The 20,812-nt window shown below is 41.6% G+C and overlaps 2 protein-coding genes across 3 annotated transcripts in view; one reads left to right on the forward strand and one right to left on the reverse strand.

Annotated features, from left to right (window-relative positions):
- Positions 1-13,014, forward strand: part of PCCA (propionyl-CoA carboxylase subunit alpha) — a 301,944-nt gene extending 288,930 nt beyond the window's left edge. For both annotated transcript variants that reach the window (XM_067293647.1, XM_067293657.1), the window contains 2 exons: positions 8,994-9,071; positions 12,667-13,014. In XM_067293647.1, the coding sequence (XP_067149748.1) occupies positions 8,994-9,071; positions 12,667-12,735 (147 nt within the window). In that variant the 3' untranslated portion in view covers positions 12,736-13,014. The remainder of the gene's footprint in view (positions 1-8,993; positions 9,072-12,666) is intronic.
- GGACT (gamma-glutamylamine cyclotransferase) overlaps positions 12,757-20,812 on the reverse strand; it is a 39,657-nt gene continuing 31,601 nt past the window's right edge. Inside the window, exon 2 of the mRNA XM_067293667.1 lies at positions 12,757-16,555. Within this exon, the coding sequence (XP_067149768.1) occupies positions 16,077-16,550 (474 nt within the window). The 5' untranslated portion in view covers positions 16,551-16,555 and the 3' untranslated portion in view covers positions 12,757-16,076. The remainder of the gene's footprint in view (positions 16,556-20,812) is intronic.

Below are 20,812 nucleotides of genomic sequence, written 5' to 3' on the forward strand. Positions count from 1 at the left end.
CAGCCCCCATCGCACACTGTCTCCGGAGTATTTTCCTGCCTGAGCGTGGGGATGGCACCGTGCACAGTCTCGGCTCGCCACAACTACCAGAAACATAACGCCGGGAAAACTATTCGAGCTGCACAAATTCTCTGCTTACTCAGAGGGCAGAAAACAGGCAGCTCCTTGCAGAGGTTTCTTCTTGAATCTCCTGGCTTGATTTTTGTGCATGTAAGGTCCATGCGCTGCAATCGCGGGGTCACAGGTAGACTAAAGTTGTCATACCCCAATTAAAGAAAGCCGTCCAAAGTGCTCCCACAACAGCTTCTGAGTTTGCTAGGCTTTGTATACTGCAACAAAAAGAGATCCAGACTGTCCCGGTTGCCCTATAGTTTATAGTTTTTGCTATATTTTTGCCTATGTTTACAGTTCTTGCTCTTTCAGTTTTGTATCGGTCTGAAATGCAAATATTTTTTATTTTAGCTGTATGTTTTTGTGGGTTGTGTTTCTTTTTCTAATTACATTAGGCAGAACAGGTGGCATTGCTAAGCCAGGCATTGGTCAAGAAGCCAACGCTGGTAGCCTAAACCAGTTTAGTGATTTTTTTTTTTGGTGTGTCCTCCAAATATATATGTAAAAGGAAAGCAGCTGCAGGTAAATGCCCAATCGTTACTGCATCTTTGTAGCACTGCAGCCAAAAGGTGGCCGTTAATTATGTTGATCTCAGTCTCTAAATTTCCTCTCTCCCTCCAAGTGATGCAAGATTATCCCGTGTTGTGGATGTTATCACCATTCAAACCACTTTCTAAATGGACTCTTCTTTTATCAAAATTTCTTATAATTTCAAACTGATACTAGTGTATCCGTGTCTATTGATATTGCATGGGATGAGTTTTTCTACCAAGACATCAATGTTGTTAAATTTATATGCTAATTGCCTCACTAATTTCAAAATTAAGATATCTTGAAGACTGCTTGAGGAGCTGTATAACTTACTGAACACATCCCTGCCAGCAATGCCACAAACATTTTAAAAGCCACTGGACTAAACTAACCGAGGAAGATGTTTTTAAATCCTCTTGCAGTTAAGTTACATGCACGTTATTTCAAAGTTTCTCTTCTTGCTCTTTAGAAAAATAGTAAAAAAAATCCTTCTCCACAATTTTCCATTTCACAAACCTAGGAAAGTTCTTGCTGTAGGAAAGGGTATGTCTCGCTTGACCTCTGCTGTTGAAATGCTCACAAAACAAGACAGCTCCCCAGATTCGGTTTCTCACTACATTGTTCATTCTTGTGAAAGAAAAGGTGGAGTTGTAAAGTTACCTGTTGCTGTCAGCCGGTTGCTTGTTGTCTTGAATCGTATTTGCCCTTCAAACTTCAAAATCTAAATAAAGTTCCTCTTTCTTATTTTATACCTGTAATTATACTGGTGGGAATTTGTAACATAGAAATACCACCAGGAAAAAACAGTAGAAACTGATTTGCCTAAGTTATACTCTTACATTCTATATAGACAAATGTGGTGTTAATTACTAGATTTAACAAGATATGCTTAATTTCAATGAAGGTTTTCTCCTGTGCATGAACATTTATTTTCTTTCGTTGTTGTATTTTTCTGTTTTCTCTACCTCTTTTCCTCCCTCCCCTTCAGTGATCCCAGTGCAAATATTAACTGCAATTTTCTGTAAATCGAGTTGGTAAACTTGACCAAATGTGGTCAGGCACCTCATGTAATTTTTATGATTTTATGTTTTTTTCTTTTTGTATTTTTTTGTGAAAAAACCCCCCCAAACTATTGCTAAACAGGGTGAAACCATTTTCGTAGTTTCATGACAAAGCTATGAAATTTCAAGAGTAAAAGCATTCAGATATTTCACCATTCGGTGTGAGGCTTCAAATAATATTTGTTGTGATTAGATTAAGAAAATCTTAAATATAATTGCTTAAAACATATTTATATAATTCTTACACTTGACTGGAATAGATTTTTCTTCTATATCTTTATGTGATTATACAGTCTAAGATTTGTGTTCGAGCAGACTATAATTAACAATGAAATCCTATTCCTGTGATGAGATATGAACTGTCAATATTAGAACTTCTCCCTAGGGGAAATGTGCTAATGGCCTTGGAAAAGAAATCATAGATTTTTTTTTTTTATTGGTATGTTTTGCCTTTTTAAATGATATGCAACTTTTTACCCATTTCTGAAAAAGTTGACTGATAAAGATTTCCGAAATGGAAACTAAACTTTGTCTTGGGCTGACTAGCGCAAGAATCACCCACAGAAGTGCTCTGCCTGTGTATTATTTCCACTAAAGGCTTTGGGATCTCAGAAGCAGTCGGGAAAGTGTGTTTTGGATAAGTGGGAGCAGTGACCAGTGCTTATTGCTGTCAGGGGGGACATTCACTGACCTTTGGAGGTCAGTCGTCACAAAATTTGGGATGTGTTATCTTCAAATTCATTCTTTAAAGGGCCCTGGCAAAAAAAAGTTTAATAATGATTTGTCACGTACCGTTAATTGCTGCTAATTATATTTGCAACATTATAGCTCGGGTTTCAAATTTAATTTGGAAGGAAGGGAAAACCTGCACTAATTATTTTGCACAGTATGGACAATGTCAAGGAATTTCAATTGCTGCTCATCCAGTTCCTCCTGATTTGTTTTCTTGTTAGATACTTCCTGCCAGAATGCCAACAAGTCATAGAGAAAAAAATCTAGGAAGGGAATGATACCAGTATGGACTAAGTTAAAAAAGAATAATAATAATAAAAGAGTGAGCAGTATTTTCATAAGGGCTTTAGGCGTTAAATACATAGTTAATTCACTGTTCAGTGATTTTGCATAGCATAAATAAGATGAATGCTTGTAATTATTTTGCAGAAACCTACAAGAGAATACTTCTGAAACCTCAGGACAGGTTACCTGGATTTCACATAGGCCAGTCTTGCATTGTCCCTTCTCAGTTTATAAGAATCGATGGGGACACAAGTCTTAGTATAATGGGAATAACAAGGGCTGTTTACTGGTGTCTCCCTAAAGCTCAGAAAGGAGACACCAATAAAATCCAGCTCTCACTTCATTTTTAACTAAATCTAAGATGCTTTTTTGCTTAGGGCTGTAATTTTTTTTTTTTCTTCAGATCTGAGAGCATTAAAAATGTTACGTGTTGGAGCACCTGTGTTCTAAATATAAATGTCTTAAAAATATAATTGAAGGATTTTCACTTTTGTAGGCAAATCAGCAGGGTTGATATTGATCCATCTTTTTAGGGAGCCACAGTGCACCAGAAGGTGATACTGCAGAGGGCCCCGTAAACCCTCGGAGCCTTCTGTCTAATTTGGCAGAAAAACACAGAATGTCGGACAACAAAAGAACGATCCGATTCCATAAGAAATCTTCATCCCACCCACCCCCTTTTCACAAGATTAAAAAAAAAAAAAAGAGGCTTAATTTTTTCAGCTGCACACAATGATTTGGTGCTCACTCTTGCATTGAAACAGTTGCTGTCAGAACAGGCAGGAAACAGTTTTCTTTTAATTGCTGAAATCATTCGGAAGTGCATCATGCATGGCTTCTATACAGCAGATGCTGTGCATTAATTGGCCTGTGTAGGGCTGACCCAGGGTTCCTTGCAGCGGGCCCAATTTTAGGCAGAGGGTTTAAATAGCTTATTTCTTATTTTGTATAACCTGGCGTACATTAGGAGTGTGCTTGCACGTGGGGTATTTCATGGTCTGCAGTTTCTAATGTCATGTGGGTTTCAAAACCTGTGTTTCGCTGGTAATGTACTAGCAGCAGGTAAGCTCTAAATACCATCCATCAGGAGCTAATTTTTTATCCAGATACTCCAATGACTGATGAACCTGTCTTTTGTATGAATGTTCAGCACAGGAGAAAGCCATATGCCCCTGGCACTGGTTCCTATGCATTCCTTACCGTTTGCAGCGAGGAGCTTAAGAAAAAACCAAACCCTTACATTTACATGCCTTTCATTTATTTAACAGTTAGCACTTTCTAAACCGGCTCTGTTTTTTCAACAGAGAAGGAGATTTAGGCCTCTTAAAGCAATCTGACGGCTACTCCCTCCTTTTCTTTATCGGGAATATTGCTGCACACCCTTAATAGGGAACCTTGTTTTGCTACTCCCCGTCTGTTCAAAACAGACCTTAGCCCATTAGAAGGTCCTCCCTTGTGTGGGAAGACCACAGCTGTTACTGTAAATCTCATCCAGTAACTGTATCACCCCCATTTTGTGGCTCTGAAGGATGAAATTGAGAAATGGAATACTGTGCAGTCATCCTTTACGGCTCCAATTTTAGGCCTTTGCACATCATTTTCATGCTTTTATTCCAAATCAAACGACATTAGTGAGCAACACCACCCTGTGCTAAATGTCTGGTGTCTCAGGCGGCGCCTACAACCTTTATTTTCTGGAGGCTTTTGACTTTTGGGGTGACCTTGGGTTTTTTGCTGTTGACAGTGGGCTTTTCGTTTTATTTTTCCTTTGCTCTCCTCCCTCACTCCCTGCCCCCAGCAGTCTTTTTGAAATCCTCAGATTTGCGGAGAAGCACAAATCCAGAAGGTAGCTGGTGCCTAAGATGGAGGCCACTCTCTTACGCCTCCACAGAGGAAGCGAGAGCTCAGCATGGCGAACAAACACAACTTTAAACGGTTTCTGTTTCTTTAAATCTTTGTGAATAAAGTGGATCTAACTTCTTATGAAGGATATTGGGGGCTTTAATCAGAAATAAGAAGTGGTTTAAATCATTAGCACAACAAAGCAAACTATAAGCTTGAAGATAAAAGTCTCAGGGGAAAGAGTCCTCTGAAAATAAATGGGACTTGATAGATTTCCATATCATTTATAACTTCCCTTAATTACACTTGGAAGACTTGCCAGTAAAACTGGAAAATTGGCAGCCTATATCCATTATAGTAATTTTGCCGACCATGGCAAGCAGCTGGCTTTACTGGATTTTATTTCCCATCACTCACAATTAATCATCAGCTGGAGACGTCTGAAACTCCTCAACACGGCGCGGTACTGTGTGACACGCAGGCCTCCCTCACACGCTAAAATCTGCCGAGCAAACGGGCCGCGCTGCCCTTCGAGCGAGCCGCTGCTTAACGAGCGAGCGCCGCGGCGCTAATGGGGCGCGAACGCGCGCCCTGACCCCATGTCAGGGGCGAGGAGGCGGCGAGCCGCATGAAAGGTGCGCCGCTCGGCCCCCCAAACTTCACCCCAATTAGGCGGGCGGCCGAGGGGTCCGTCAGCGCCCGCTGGGCTCATCGGAAGGACTGGCAGGGCTCGGGACCCTTTTGCAAGCTGGGCGCTCAGGACGCCCTGTCACACTCAGTAAATCTCCGTGAGGTGATGCACAAAAGTCCGGGGAAAAGCGTGCGGTATTTGCTGAGATCCCTTGGGAGCAGGGCCCTCAGAGGCGAGCCGTCTTCTGGGAGCTCGGCGTTTTCCGGGGCCCTCTCTGGGCGGGCAGTTCCTCGCTGTGCTCCTCCTGGAGGTGCAAGGGAAGCAGGTCAGCACTGAGGCTTTTCCAAGTCTGCTTCCGCCCCTCGCCGCGAACAGCTTGGTCGGGAAAACACTGAAGACCCTGTCCTGTGCGTGGTCTTTGCTCTGGAGTAGATAAAAAACACCGTGCAGTTCCCAAGTTCCTCAAACGGTGCTATTGACTATTCCTAAATTCATGTCTGAATTGTTAGCAGCATCAGGACCATAGGTACCCACCTCTTCAATGTGTTTTTTTTTCTTTTCTCTTTTTTTTTTCTTTTCACTCTGTGGAGAACAAAACCGAACAGATACTTTGAACTGAACCTTGCAGAAATAAACTATTAAAATACAGAGTGCAGGTCTGACAGTAAATCGCTCATTTACTTTCATATTCCAAGCAATGTGAAGGTGGATTTGTCAGTAGCATAAGTCCGTGAGAAAGATCACCTGAGTTTTATTTCTTTTAACAAAAGGGACACCTTTATTTTGCTGGGCTCCAATCAATCAGATTTTTTGTTTGTTTTTATTTGCCTGTTTTGACAGATTTGGGTCATCACTGAGACCTCTCTATAAATTGAAATGTAAAGATGATGGTTTGCATTGTTTTACCGTCCACAGGAAGACATAAATCATATGAAGAAAATACAGCTTTAAAAAATAGTCCAGATAAATCCTTAAATGAGTTAGAAAACAAGAAATTGTGCTACGCTTTTCATTTGCAGGCGAACTAACAAGCAAAAGGATATGTGCAATTATATAATGAAAGAAATCTGACAATGCCCAAAAGACTGAACAAGAGAAAAGAGAGATACAAGTGCCTAATTTTAGGATTTGTTGCTTTGCAACACAATAAGTTGAGCTATAAAGGTTTCACATAAGAACAGTAATTAAAATTCGTGCTTAAGTGACACTTTCACCAAAGTGATTTTCAACAAATTGCCCATTATTGGAAGTGCTGATGCAGCTCTTTAACTTGGGGTACTTCCTGCAAGTGCCTGCTTCCCTCTAAAGTAGTAAGACCACAAGGTGTTCACTGGTTACTTTGTGTATATATTTTATTGGTTGCATGGATTTTTTTGCTTCCTAGACACCAATTCCTTTGTCATCAACCCTGCAAGTATTATTAGAAACATGAAAGTATTCTTTCCGAGAAAGGTGGGAAGTGGAGAAATTCAAATTTGTGGATGTTTCCATGCCACAGCCACTAATACGCAGTGGCATTTTACTGCCATACTTGAGATGTACAAGAGACAATTCTGCTTAGCACTTATACAGTAGATATATTTTCAAAACTCCTTTAGATCACTGTTAACTGATGAATTTGCATAGCATCCACCTAATTAAGCCATTTGAGATTTTGGCAAACTGAATCACGCTGGGGCTCAACAGAAGAGTTTCTTGTGCTCTTGAAATTAGGCCACTAAATTCAGGTCCGCACTCCATAGTGTCTCAGTTTTCAGCAGCCTTTAGAGGCCCATGGTCTTGTCATGCTGATCACTGAGTTTAACCATAGGATGGCGAATTTGTTTCTGAAATGTCCCATGCAAACAAAAAAACCATGCTTGCCTTTTTTTTAAAGGGAAGTAGAAATTCATAGCTCCCTCTTGACCTCAGAAGTATCTGGAAAGCTCAGAGCAGATGGAAGAAAAGCTGAGCAGTGAGAGGCGAAGAAGAAGAGGAAAAGCAGGAAGAAAAGAAAGAGCTGCTGGAAAAAGGCTTCAGAGGGAGCAGCAGGTGTGGAAGGGCAGGGACAAAAGGCAGGTGGAAGTGGGACAGAAGGGAAATAGCTGGGCACAAAGAGCAAGTCTTTGACACTATTCACTGAGTCTGACACTGCTAATGACTTAAATGGTCACCTGAAGCTCACGATGGAATTTCTGCCATTGAAATGTTGGGTGTTGGTTATTCTTCTGTATCAGGTTATCACACTATATTCCCATAGCAAACACCAGCTCTTAGGTCCCCCCAAAAGCCCATCACATTGCTGCTGGCAATCTGTTGGAGAAATAGCACGTAAGCATCTTTAAAAAAAATTTTTTTTTTTTTTTGTCTTGCTCAGAATCCAGGTGGGCATCGATGCTTTTCAGTCATTGCGTAAAACATACACTTAACATTAGCCAGTAGGAGTGCTGGTGCTAGGAAGTGCTTACCTCTAGTGTTCACTTTAGAAAAAAAGCTTTATTTAAGTTTTCAGGATATGCTTCATACAATGTGCATTTGATCTCAGCCTTAACACCTGTCTGTTAGACAGTATATTTCTCCAAACTTGTCTGCTCTTGTCCTCAACTATGTATTATTCATTTTACATGTATTTTGGGAAAAAAATATATTTATTGGCAAATATGTTCTGAGAGAAGCAGCGTGTATAACAATGCATAGACCAGATCTCTTCCCATAATTTACTTGGACACTAAAAGAAAGGCAGACTTTCATGTCAGCAAAACGGCCGTATGAAAAGTATTGCAGTGGACACAGAGCCAGATGTCTCAGAGAAGTGTGTTTATGCAAGTCCTGAATATTGGCGCGTAGGGCCAGCACCCTCCATCTACACTGTACATCATCTTCATGGCATGCCTGGGCGATCACTGGGTTGCAAGAGGGGTGAATTCTGAATCAAGTGCTTTTTCTCCCTCGTATATAGGCAAATCAAGTGTTTTTTTGCCCCGCGTAGGTAGGCAAACCACTCAGCCACACCACAAAGCCTCAGGTGGCCATTTGCTTGGTGCAGCGTGCTTGAAGGCGCTGGGGAGCACCGCAGCGAGCCCAGCGGAGCAGCGCAGCCGGTTGCTCGCCACCTTGGGCTCTCACAGGCCCATTAGCAGAGTGCAAGCAAGCAGAAAGACGAACCTTGAGTGTTACCCTTTAAGAGCCATCAGTTGTGGTGAAAATGATCGTTTTGCCTCCGTGATCCCTGCCCCGTGCATAAAACTCCGTGTTTCCTCGCAGGCATGTGCCGTTCGGGCAGTCTGAAGGCGTCAGCTACTGCCATGCGCGAAGGTGTGACTTGCTGCTCCACGCCGATCTGGGGGGTATCGTCAGAGCCTCTAGCCGTGCTCCCCGGCACTCATGCCAAGAAACTTTTGGCCTCTGCATCAGGCTTAGTATCCGTGGGATCTGCGCCAGGGAAGCAAAGCAAAGGCTCCGCAGCCAAAACAGCACAAATTAAATTTTGATGTTGTACTGTGATGGATGTGAAATGTGAACCGTGAAAGCTGGAGCTGAGTAGATGGGATAGGAGGGGAGAGGAACTTCTCAGGTGTGGTTGGGGGGATATTTTTAAGTAGGTGATTCCTTTTCCCTATTTTACCTTCAGTTTGTCAAAGGCAACTATGATGCTGAGATTTGTGCCGTGATTGTCTGTAGCTGGCTTACTTTACATGTGCCATAAAAGTCTGTTTATAGTATTTAATGAAATAATCCCTTTATTCTACAGAAAAAAATCATATACACTTAACACATTTTAAATCCTCTGTCCTCATTTTGTACTGCTTTAATTTTATCAGGTTTCAGAAGGTCAAGAGATTTGTGTAATTGAAGCAATGAAAATGCAGAACAGTATGCCTGCTGCTAAAACAGGCAAGGTAAGCTACCTTGGGTCACTTAAAACCATATGCAACTTGTCAAATGGGATAGAATTTAAAAAGGAAAAAAGGAAGATTCTGGTTGTTAAGGAATTAAGTGTGATTTTTATAAGTCTTCCAAAGTGAGGTGCCTTTAATTTTTAACTTTTACATCTGCTGTGAATGCTGTTAAGTAGTTCCAAGTCTTAGATAGCACAGCGGGAAATAGTTTTACTGGCTTCAGAAATTTTTGTAACTCTTTTTCTCTGAAATGATTTGTTTTCTGTGATGCTACAATGCCAAGTTGAATTGAAAGCCTGAAGACATTGCAGCCCATTTCTCCAAACTCCATATTTTCAGAGAGCAACTGAAGAAGAGAGATCTCTATGCCAGTTAATTCATTACTGGCAGATAATTTGCCATTATAAAAACACTCAGAGCAAGGCATAGAAAGTGTTTCTGCAGGAAGATGAGAAGAGCAATTTTTTGAATATTGTGAATGTTAAATACGAAGAAGCCTAGCTCTGCAAATGCATTAAGCTTTGCAAGACTGCACTGTGAGAGCTTGCTGCAAGGGATCAGCATTGCATCCCCTGGGCTGGGTGCTGTCCTCCTGCGGTGCAGGGTGCACTGTAACCAGCACTGAGCAGGGAAGTGGTTACGCTTCTGACAAGGGCATGCCTTAAATCCCATCTGTTTGGGGGACTGTCAGCCCCCAAGTCAGGGCCTCAGGGCTTTCCTGTGCCAGATTATAATTCACAGCCTTGAACCATCGCCTCAAATAGGGACCCAGCTCCTCCTCTTCAAAGGAAGAGCAGAGTCCCTGTTGAGGAGTCATCAGTTGGGGTCATTGCCAAAGATACGGATTATATATTCTCCTCTCTCTCTTGCTTTTCCTAGTGTGTCTGGCTGGGGACCGAACACTCTGCTCTCACTGAAGCACCATTTTGCTAAAAAACAGTGTGAGATTCATTAGCCCGGAGGGAGGCAGCAAGGAGCCAAACTCGCTAGGACTAGGTTAGTCCTTGGCAAGATTTGCTGAGATCTGAAGATCGGTCTCTATGCCAAGGACTGTTTGTGTGTTTACAAGAAAGGATTATTTGTCACAGTACTGAAATCGTCATTGAGGCTGGGACTCAGGGCTTGCCTCTTCCAGTGCATCTAGTGCAAAACTGGGTCTTGAGGAAAAACAATATCTCAGAGAGAGAAAGAACATCATACCTTCTCCTGTTGCTGTAACATTGACACTTTATTATTTTCCTCCATGCATTAATTCCTTTATAATTTATTTTCTCACTTGATTAATATTTGCTAGCATTTGTTTATTTTTGTCTTTGCTTGTTTTTTTTTCCTAACCTCCTTATTGCTGCTCTATGCATTCACTGTTTTTAACTAGCCAGTATTTGTAATTAAAATGCCAGTGCCCCCCCCCCCCTTTTCTTATACCTTAACCTTCCCTTTCCCACCAAGGTGTACTGCAGCTCATGAGCCTGTTCCTTTGAATCCTGCTTGCTCTTTCCAAATGATAAATATCTCCCGCTCCTTTCATAGAGATGCCACATAAAAAAACACATTTGCCTTAGATGGTGCTTCTATTAATCCTTCAAAGCAGTTTTTGAATGGTGCACAGGCCTGTCAGAGGGCCTGATGTGTGCCTTACGATGTCTCCAGTTTGATAATAAGCAGATGTGACTTTTTAGAAATTTAAGAATTTAAAAAAGCAAAATAGTTTTGGGGTGGGTAGAAATTAATCCACTGATAAGCAGAAGTCATCCCTTTCTGCATTACAAAGTTATGGCTCCCAGTGCTAATATAACCTGACTCCTTCAGAGGGATGGGATGTTTGGCACTGGCTGCTGGTCCATGATTTTATGCTTTGAAGCTATGTTTTGTAACTCGGGTCATTTGTCTTCAGCTGGAAGACGTTCCATTTTCATCTCCCCTCTGAATTCCTTTTCTGCATCAAACCCCATCTTCCTATTTGTAATTGTGAGAGAAGAAGTGCCTTGTTTTTATCTGCTTTGAATTTACTCCAGTTGCAGATGGTTTAAAAATGAGTGAAAGATGGAGAGCAACTTGACTGCCTCCTTGCTCTTAGGGGACAGCTGGACATGGGTCAGAAAGAGGAGCTGGCCACACTGGCTGCCAGTACATTTCAAAAATCACTGGGGAGTTTAAAACACTGGTGAGGTACAATGTTTGCTAAACTGTGGCTTTGTATAAAAAGAAAGGAAAGGAGTGTTTTTCACACTGCTTTCATCTCAAAAGCTTGAGAGTTAGGAATCTGGTGGGCTGCAAAGACACTGACTTAGAAATAAAGCTCTTTTTTTTTTTGTACTTCAAACTTGTGTTTTTGCCAGTGTATTCAGCTTCATTTTCTTGACAACACTGTGAATATGTCTGTGCCACAGAGCCAGTTATGCTTACTGCTCATGTGGCTTTAGCCTATCATCTAGCTCAGGGATGGGCAATAGTGTAGCCTTAGTAGCCTGGTAGTTAGGGTTGGCTGCAGATTGCCCTTAGGAGCCTAAGTTGACATTTGGATGCCTAAACTGAGGTAACTGCTGAACATGGTTTTAACTTTTTGGGTATGTTTATATGAGCTTTGGGTTGCACTGCAAGCAAACTCTAATGCAGAGTTTCGGCTATTATTTTCTGGAGCTTCATATGCTAAAAAGGACTTCTTTACATATTACAGCCTTTTATAGAGGAAATGTGGGGCAAGTATTTGTTTTTAAAATTCAGGAGGCTTTCTGTGAGTATAGAATTCATCTACAGATGCAGTTGTGTTTATTTATTTGTCAGTTATAGCCCTTTGCCAATCTCATCACTGTTTTGTTTTACTAAGTATTCATTAGGAAGAACTATGGCCCATGATGTTCCAAATTATTCTTCTTCATGTCACTCTGTGAGAGAGTTAGTTAAGGTATTATGGCTGCCATGTGCAGAAACTGTCACCTTATTTCTGTATTGTCAATGACACTGATTCAAATCTGAATTCGGATCCTTTAATTTCAGCTGTATGGGGATTGAGGGAAACCCAGCTTTCCTGCTGCAATGCCAAAATTCAGCTATATTTAAAACATACAGTATATTTAAAATGTAAAATATATATTTAACATGCAAGAAATACTGGGATTTTCATTGGCCATTTCTTTGAAAAGTACAAGTGTGAATGTTCAGTACTCAGACTGCCCTCTAAAAGATTTAAGATTTTAGTAGTAAGTGAGCGACAGGGCAAACAGGTAGAAGAAAGGTGCTTTTTAACTTTTAAAAGCACTGCCTCAAATCTGATGTTCAGACCTTCAAGCACCAAAATCATGGGGAAAACCAGCAAGTGGTAGTTGCCTATACACCTTGGTGGAGCTGGGCATGATTTGCTCCACTCTGGAGCCAGCTGTGGCATCTCCATCCTTGGGGATGCCCCAAACTCGGCTGCCCTGAGCAGGGGGCAGGCTGCCACCACTGCAGGCCCCTTGCAGTGTTGTATAGCGGTCATTTATCCTGTGTGTGCCTTGTACATGCAGACATGATACCATAGATATGCAACATCAGCCAAAACGTGTATTTATGCTATTGAAGATGGTTTGAAATTATTTCTATTACTGTGCCATAGGTAAAAGCTGTGCACTGCAAAGTTGGTGATACTGTTGGAGAAGGAGATCTGCTGGTGGAACTGGAATGAAATGTTGCCTTCACACTGCTGAATGAGCTAAACCTTTATTTCCAGCCATAGTGTAAAATTAAGGCAATACAACACAGAAGATGGACAGTCCTGAGCACAAGATTTTATACGGTCATATTTATTGTGTCAGTGGTTAAGACAGCAAACACAGATGTTAAACCTTGGCAACAGATCCCAGATTTTTACTTTAGAAATACTTGTACATAACCTTTGTAATTCTCCTGTGATTTTTCCAGAGCAAATAAAATCAATAAAAATACTATTATTTCTGCTTTAAAACAGGAAAAGCCTCTTTTTAAAAAAGAAAACACAACCAAGCCCCAAATATGATTGATCTTCATCCATGGTAATATCACTGGTTTGAGACACCAGCCAAGTTGTACAGAACGGACAGTAAGAGTGAAAAATTAACCACTGCATGAACTGAGCAGTTTTCCTTTGCTCTGTGTAAGCACTGAACAATTACTGCCAAGGGCTTGAATGCTCGTTGGATTTATTGTAATGTTTTAAAACCTTTGTATGGGCTGGATTTAAATTGCTGCTTAGTAATTTTCTTTCCCTTGATTACTAGATGCAAGCTCTTCCTTAAGTAGCTTGCGCAGTCCTTGAATCCCCTTAACCGCCCCAAAATATTGCTAGCACACACCCACATAAAAGATGAGTTGCCAGTCCATTCTTAGGCTGTAAAACTATATAGATGTGTATATATATATATATTTTTTTCTATTTCTTTAACCTTTTATATTTCCATAACTTTTTATTTCAGTTAGTTTTGGTTCCTACAAAGATGAAAGACCCATCATGTCTCTCTTATACCCTTGTGCAGGGTACTACAGCACCAGGCTGGCTAGTGATGTTGGTCACTTTGAACCACGATTAAAAAAAATCTAAATCCGCCCAGAATCATCCCACAGACAGTCATTGTTTGCCATATGCCAATGTCCAATTTCTTTATCCAGACTCTTAACACTCCCTTTGACCTAATGAATAGAAAATTGGTAGATACTACCTGGAAAGTAACCATATTCCACATTAAATTCTTCCTAGCTGGGCTTGGCTCTCCAGCTTTAGGCTCCTGGCAGAGGTTCCCAGGGACGGTTGTTATTTTAGATAGGTAGATACCTTTCCCTGGATCCTCTGAGCCCTTATTAGCTGAGGATGTGGTTAGAACAGATAAATGGCGCTTTTTTTTTTTTTCTTTTCTTTTTTCCTCTGAGGAGCTTGTTGCCACGGGATGTTGTGGCATGTCCTGCTAAACCTGGCTGCCTAATTCTGTAGCAAGTCAGCCTTCCTGCTTTGCCTGTACTGCTACCTCAGGGAGGAGGGGGGCTTGCTAGCATTTTCTCACCTGGGATCTGCAGGGTCACACTAATTCCTGGAAAAAAAAACAACCTCTCTCCAGCCAGAGACACCAGGACCCTTCACCAGAAGGTGAAGGGTGGCAGTGGGGAGAAGCCATGGCAGGGGTGGTGACTCGTTTTCAACCAGAGAGGTTCCTTGTGTTTGAAACAGTTGTTATTATTCCATGTTATTAGCGACGTCAATGATTAAATCACGTGGCCAAGGAGGGGAGTAATGTTGTACGGGCATCTACTGTGTTAATTAGCTTACAAAAACCATCAAAATGAATAAGTAGAGTGTTTTGGTAGTACCTGACTGCCAGGAAAATTAATGCTTTTGCAGTTAGAGAAACTGAGGCAGAGACCCTGCAGACATTACCATGAATTTCCTTAATGCCCTCTTGCAACTTTTAAAAGGAACACATTTCAGATTCTGCAGCTTGCCCTAAAACTTTAAAAGTAGGATACTTCGCTCATATTTTTTTACCTTATTATTTTTTTTAATTGTTTAATTGGCTTACCACAGAAAAATCAGCCTTCTGTCTTTTTTCCCCTAAGTGAGATGCAGTAGTGCCTGTTACGAGCAAGTTGAGGTTGCCACCCTACCCTCAATCACTGCGCTGATCTCCCCTGGGCATCACAGAGCTACTGCTGAGGAAGCAGGAGGACATCATTGGTTTTAACCGTATCCTTAGCACCTTTAATTGTACTTTAGCTCACTCCATGGAGCACATTCCATATCCTTGCCCCCTCGGCAGCTTTGTATATTGTATGATACATATGTACCAAACATGCAGTTGATGGAAAATATAAGGCATAGTAGGGTAGCAGAAGAAAACCATGATTTTCCCAGATAGATAGTGCAGAGACAAGCAGGGGTGGTGGGGGTCCAAGGGAAGAGTCTTCTTTCTGTAGTTTTTTTTTTGTTTGCTTTAAATATTGCAATAATCTTTATAAAAATTATCCAGAGGACCTGTATTAAGTATATAAAAATCTCCCCCCCCCCATAGGAAATTTAGTTTGCATATGGTTGCAAGTTCTGCACTAAAGTGCTTGGCTAAAAGTCACCTTGATAATAAGCGCTCACAACAGCTGCATCTGGTGCAGTGCAGTAGGCAGCTAAAATCAGGTCTGCTTTTTCTTTTTTTTTCTTTTTTTTTTCTTTTTCTTTTTTTTTTTTTGTTCCCCAAGTCCCACAGTTACTCAGTGAACTGTAAAGGTAGCTAGAGTGCTACGATGCTAAATTAAAAATATGATTTTAAATGTAATTCTCTTATATTATGAATATTTCTTCAAAGCACCTTAGAAAACTAAAAATGTTTTAAAAATAGTCATCTCTTCAGAATAATGTTGCAACATAGAGTAAGAAAGAAGAGTCTTTTCTCTCCACTATTTCTACAGTGATTTCAGATTTTTCGTGAAGCGCATAATATCTATGCAGTCATTTCTCCTCAAGAGACATTTGCTTGCCCCTGTTTACATTCAGTAACCTAATAAACACTATAACAAGTCAATATTAAATGTGAGGTCTGTTTTACTTTGTTTTCAGACGTGATTTTTAATCAGTTTTAGCTATTAGTGCAATAGTATTATTGTTCCACCCACCTTGGAGAACACGCACAAAAATTTACCAATTCAGGTCAAAAATCAGCCAGTTCAACTGCCTTTCATTTACCTCAGTCATTTACTGAGGCAAGGGGAGGGGAGTGGAGGAAAAAACCTAACCCCCAAAACTGGTGTGCACAGATCCAGTTATTCTACTTGTCAAGCAAAACCAGTTACTCACATGAGGTTAGTGGGCTAGCAGCATTTTTACAAGTTTGGGGTGAGTTCCAGTTGCTAGGGCTAGGATACCTTAACGTTAGACTCGATACTTTTGTGTTCAGAAGGTTACAAAAGAGCGTGCGTTTTAACCAAAAGGCATTACGGATTTCCCGGAGGGGCTGCCGATGGACATGTGCTTGGTGCTCCGTCTTCTCCTTGCCGCGTGCTCTCCCGCATCTAATCCCGACTCTCCCGTAGCACGTAGGAAAGGCCATGTTTCCCCGAGGAATCGTAATTGTCATAGTAGGGGAGATGCACCCACTCGGGCTGGTAGGTGGTTGTGCTGTACACGAAGCACTCCATGACGCGGCACGCGGCCGGCCTCTCACCAGGCGCGCTGCTCTTCCCTTCCCACTCCACCACCTCGATGCTCATGGGGGTGCGCTGATACATGTCTGGGCAGCCTTCGAATTCATCGAGGAACTGCAGCATCTGGTCGTCGACAGAATAAATCTCTCCGGCCACGTGGTGTCCCGTGCCCGGGATGTTCAGCATGTAAGGAATGTTGTATTTTCCAGCGATCACCAGCGGGTACTTCTCCACGGTGCGGCCCCGTCCTTGGAATTTCGCGACGCCCTTGGCCGTGTTGAGCATGTGCCGGTAGTTGGGCTGGCCCTGCTTAAGCGTGCCGTACACGAAGACACGAGCCATCGCACCTGCAAGGGGGCAGAGAGGCAAAAAGGCACACGTTACAGGCGACTGTGCTGGCTAATGTGCTGAGCCGACAGTTCACCGCGGACTGGAGAAAGGCTCACGTGCGCACAAACCCATCCCCTACATGCAGAACTGGAAGGGCATGTGCAAAGGTAGTCTCACAGTTCTACACCTTGTTTAAAAATCATACTAAATTTGAGTATCTTTTAAAACTATTGCTTAAAAAGCTGTAAGGAGACATCAGGGGAAAGTCATTCCTGTAATTCTTTGCTGTAATCAAATTATATCCCATTGTTTCTCTACAGCATCTGCATTAGCCAGTGCATCTCTGAGCTTGATTAAAACTAGAGCTTTTCTTGAGTTTCTCTTTCTCATGATTATAGGAGCCCTGCTGCAGTTAGCGTGGCATCGTGCTTAGTGACAAACCAGAAGCAATCCAGGGAGCTGTCCCAGTGATGGAAACAAGCTCCAATTAGCACATCCGCTATGGAAAAAAACAAATTAAAAAAAAAATCATAGTTCAGTTTAGTTAAGCAGAAAATTTACTATGTTGGTCTACTGCATTTATGGTTTGACTAGCCCTACCAAGTCTAGTTATTGCAATTTGCAGGAGTGGAGCCACGGAGGTATTTTATTTTTTATTTTCTTCCTTTGGAGTTTTTTTTTTTTTTTTTTTTTTTTTTACAGTCTGACCTGATGTATTTGGTCAAGCACCAGCCCGGGAGCACCCAGTGTTGCAGCCTTGTGGCTGCTGTCCAACACAATTTGGGACAAGGCCCTAGTTACCTCCCTCTTCTGCTCATGGTCTCCTATCGCCGTAGCAGTATTCAATGTTTGAGAAACCACATTTTAATCAATAACAGAAAGAGCTTGATTTCAGTTTGGAAGTTTGAGCGTCTAGTTGCTTCATGGTATAATAAAGCACAGTAGCATTAATCCTTCAAAAGCAGATTAAAGCATTCAAACTTCCAGTCACATTATGATGCACGATAGCAGCACTTGAATGTGAATATTTTTTCATATAACAGTACAGCTTGGTCACAATGTTTAAAAAAAAAAAGAGAGGAGAAAAAAAAAAAGCAAGAAACATGATGCTTGTAGCTGCAGCAAGCTAACTAGGTATAAACTGGGACATCACCAAGACAGAGGAACTGTCATTAAGAGGAATGAAAAGGCTTTGCACCAGACCTTAAAAAACAAACGCTGTGCTGCAAAATGAGGTAGGCTAGGACGCTTAGCCCGAAGTTGAGTCGGTCGATGGAAGAGGCCGAGGGGTTGGAGGTCCCCGGGGCTGACTCGCGGCTGCTGAGAAGTAAAGCCAAATATCAGCTTCGTGTGGGCCTGGGGGGAAGAGGTGGGGGCGGCCAACAGGACTCGCATCCAAACCAAGTCTGTGCTATTTGAAAGCTGCCATCACAAGCACAAGGACACATTTGTCCTACTTATTCAGGGGAAAAAAACAGTTCTCTTCCCTGCTTTTAATAACTCTTAGCTGACAAACCTAATTTACAGAGCCGAAAAGGCCAGACGACAGGGTCTTTGGGAGCACGCTCACCCTTCTTGTCTGAGCCAGCGGGACGGGACAAATATGACTTCCATTTATCTCAGGGAGGAGGGGGATCCTGTATTTCAGTGTTAACAAAATCGAAACTGTGTGTGTTGGCAGCCAATGCCCAGTAAAATACAGCTCTTCAGGTCGTCGTCAAACACCTGAAAGTCACGTTCCGCTAAACCACTTGGGCCCAGAGTAGCCTCTTTACACACGCGTGAGCCACCTCTTGGAAGCAAACGGACCACGGACAATTGTGTTTTAATTGTGAGCACAAAACACTCAATATGGGTTTATATGGCAGAAAAGGGTTGCTTTACTAAAAGACGGGAAGAAAAAAAAAAAAAGTACCTTCCTCGTTCCTCGGTTATTTTTCACGCTACCCCCTGCTCATCCCCCATGGTTTCTGTGTAACGAAAGCAGTTTTGCATTGCTTGATGGTTTTCCCGAGGTTGCCGCCCATCCCTAAGCTGTTCAGAGACCGTCTCAGTTTCACCCCATGCAGCAGTTTGGCAGCTAATTGCCAGCCACTGAGCATCGGAGGAGCACGTGCAACTGCCTTCGGAGAGAGGGTTATTAAATGGCATTCGGAGAGTTTGAGAAAGCCTTAAAAACAGAGTGGAAGTAGAAAATTAACAAGTTCTCTGCTAATTGCTCTTATTTTAGTAAACTCTTAGATCAGCTAGACTATCCAAAAGGGTACATTACTGATCAGGATTTCCCCCTTGGTGAAATGAACAACTTGCCTCTGCAGCATAAAACAGTTTTCCAAGCAGAAATGGTGTATGCCTTTATTTACTGGCAAACAGCTTTCACTTAAGGAAAAAGACCACACTGATGTTTTTCTCTATTTTATTAGATATACTTCAGCATAATTTATCCTTTGTGACATAAATGAGTTTTTTGGATGCAGCTCATTCCCTCACAATGAAAAGAACATTAATATTCAGTTGGTCTGACTCCCTTTTATAAGAAAAATCATTACCTTTCAGACTGTGTTTGAATAACAAACACAGATCCTTCAGGAAGAAACTTGTCCCAGTGGGGATTGAGAAAGGATCAGAGTTAAGCACTGAAACATGCAATTAATTCCCATTAGGGGATTAGGGCACTCGTGTTCACTTTGAATCAGAAAAATGAATTGTGAATTAAATTGTTCACAACCAAGAGGTTACTTGTCAGAGTTAATAAGTTAAAAAATAAAAAGGGAAACCTAAAACACACGTAAAAAGCTCAAAAGCAAGTGGTGCATCTGTAAGAAAAGATATGCTTCATTTCCATTAAACAAAAGATTTATCCCTACTGTATATCTGAAGATAAGCTTTGGAAAATTTTTGAGGGAAAAGTGTTACAACTACTGAAATTGCCAAAAATTAAGTACACGGTTCTTATTGCACAGTATCTGGCTATTTGGAAACATTTGATTAATACCGATTTAAAGAAATACATAGGTCACACAACCACAGATCCTGCACAGTTAAAAAAAAAAAAAATGCTAACCAAGATTTGGATAGGTGTTTTTGTTTTAACATTTAAGTAAATGAATTCACCAAGCAGTATAACTGGAAATCAAGTAGGAATCTGATGTTTCAAACACTGTTTAAGCATAAACAGTGTCTTACAAGCCTGCGATTTGCAGTACTTCAAAAGTTGTGATTTAAAAAAAAAGACTAGCTGTTAAACTTCCCCTTATAACTGCACGGTAACTTCCTTCTACAGCCGCTCTTATCATTCACCCAGGATAAACTGAATACACGGACTTTTTGTTTTGTTAAAAAACAAAACCAAACCCACGGACACTACAGCCTCAGCTGAGAAGTGACTGAAATAAATTTGATAAAAAACATTTTCTGAATGTACGGGCCTATAAACACAATTTATACAATTTTCTATGTAATAAAGCCAATCTTCTGTGTGTTGCATATTGCACTCTAGAAAACCGGTTATACATATTAGCATAATTTGTAGCATTCACATACTGCATGCTTTAAAACCATTTTCAGCCACCTTGTGGCAGGACAGTAAAGAGCAGAATTTAATTTTCAGGTCTTCATTTCAAAGGCTTTCCCTGTGCAGCTGCAAACAGCTCCTGACAGCACGGCATCCCTTGACTGAGTAATCAACAACGACACCCAGAAGTTGCTTTCTCTCATTTAATCCACTGTGACACCTCATACCTATACTAAACTGCCTTACAGGGGGGAAGGAAAAAAAATAAAGATCATCAGACTCTATATTGTGTATTAGCTGCCAGGACAAAACAAACCCACTGAAAAGGTACTTTCATGAAATATTCATACCATGATCATTAAAATTTAATGACGTGGGGAAACGCGAGTGAAATCGGTATGTCGTCTCTTCAAACTATTTTTTTTTAACTATGAAAAATGACCTGTCCAACCCGCTGGTGGAAGCTCTTGCTAGTCACTTGGTTACGCAAGGTTTAAGACGAGAAAACACAACAACTACTTTAGGATCAGGGAGCGAGAAGGGGCTGCTGGGTTAAAGTACGCTCCGGCTGCGAACGACGCCGGGCAGCAGCCCAGGCCGGTGTCGGGGATGAGCAGCCACAAGGTTTAACCGCTGCCTTCGCGGCCGCCCTCGTCTAACGACAGCGTTTCTGCGTGGCGCTTTATTTTTTTTAATTTTTTTCCTTGCTATCCAATGATTCAAATACTGCGAGAAAGCGATGGCCAGGAGACCAACTGCT

The sequence above is a fragment of the Apteryx mantelli genome, chromosome 1 (assembly GCF_036417845.1).
Source record: "Apteryx mantelli isolate bAptMan1 chromosome 1, bAptMan1.hap1, whole genome shotgun sequence".
Classification (NCBI taxonomy): Eukaryota; Metazoa; Chordata; class Aves; order Apterygiformes; family Apterygidae; genus Apteryx; species Apteryx mantelli.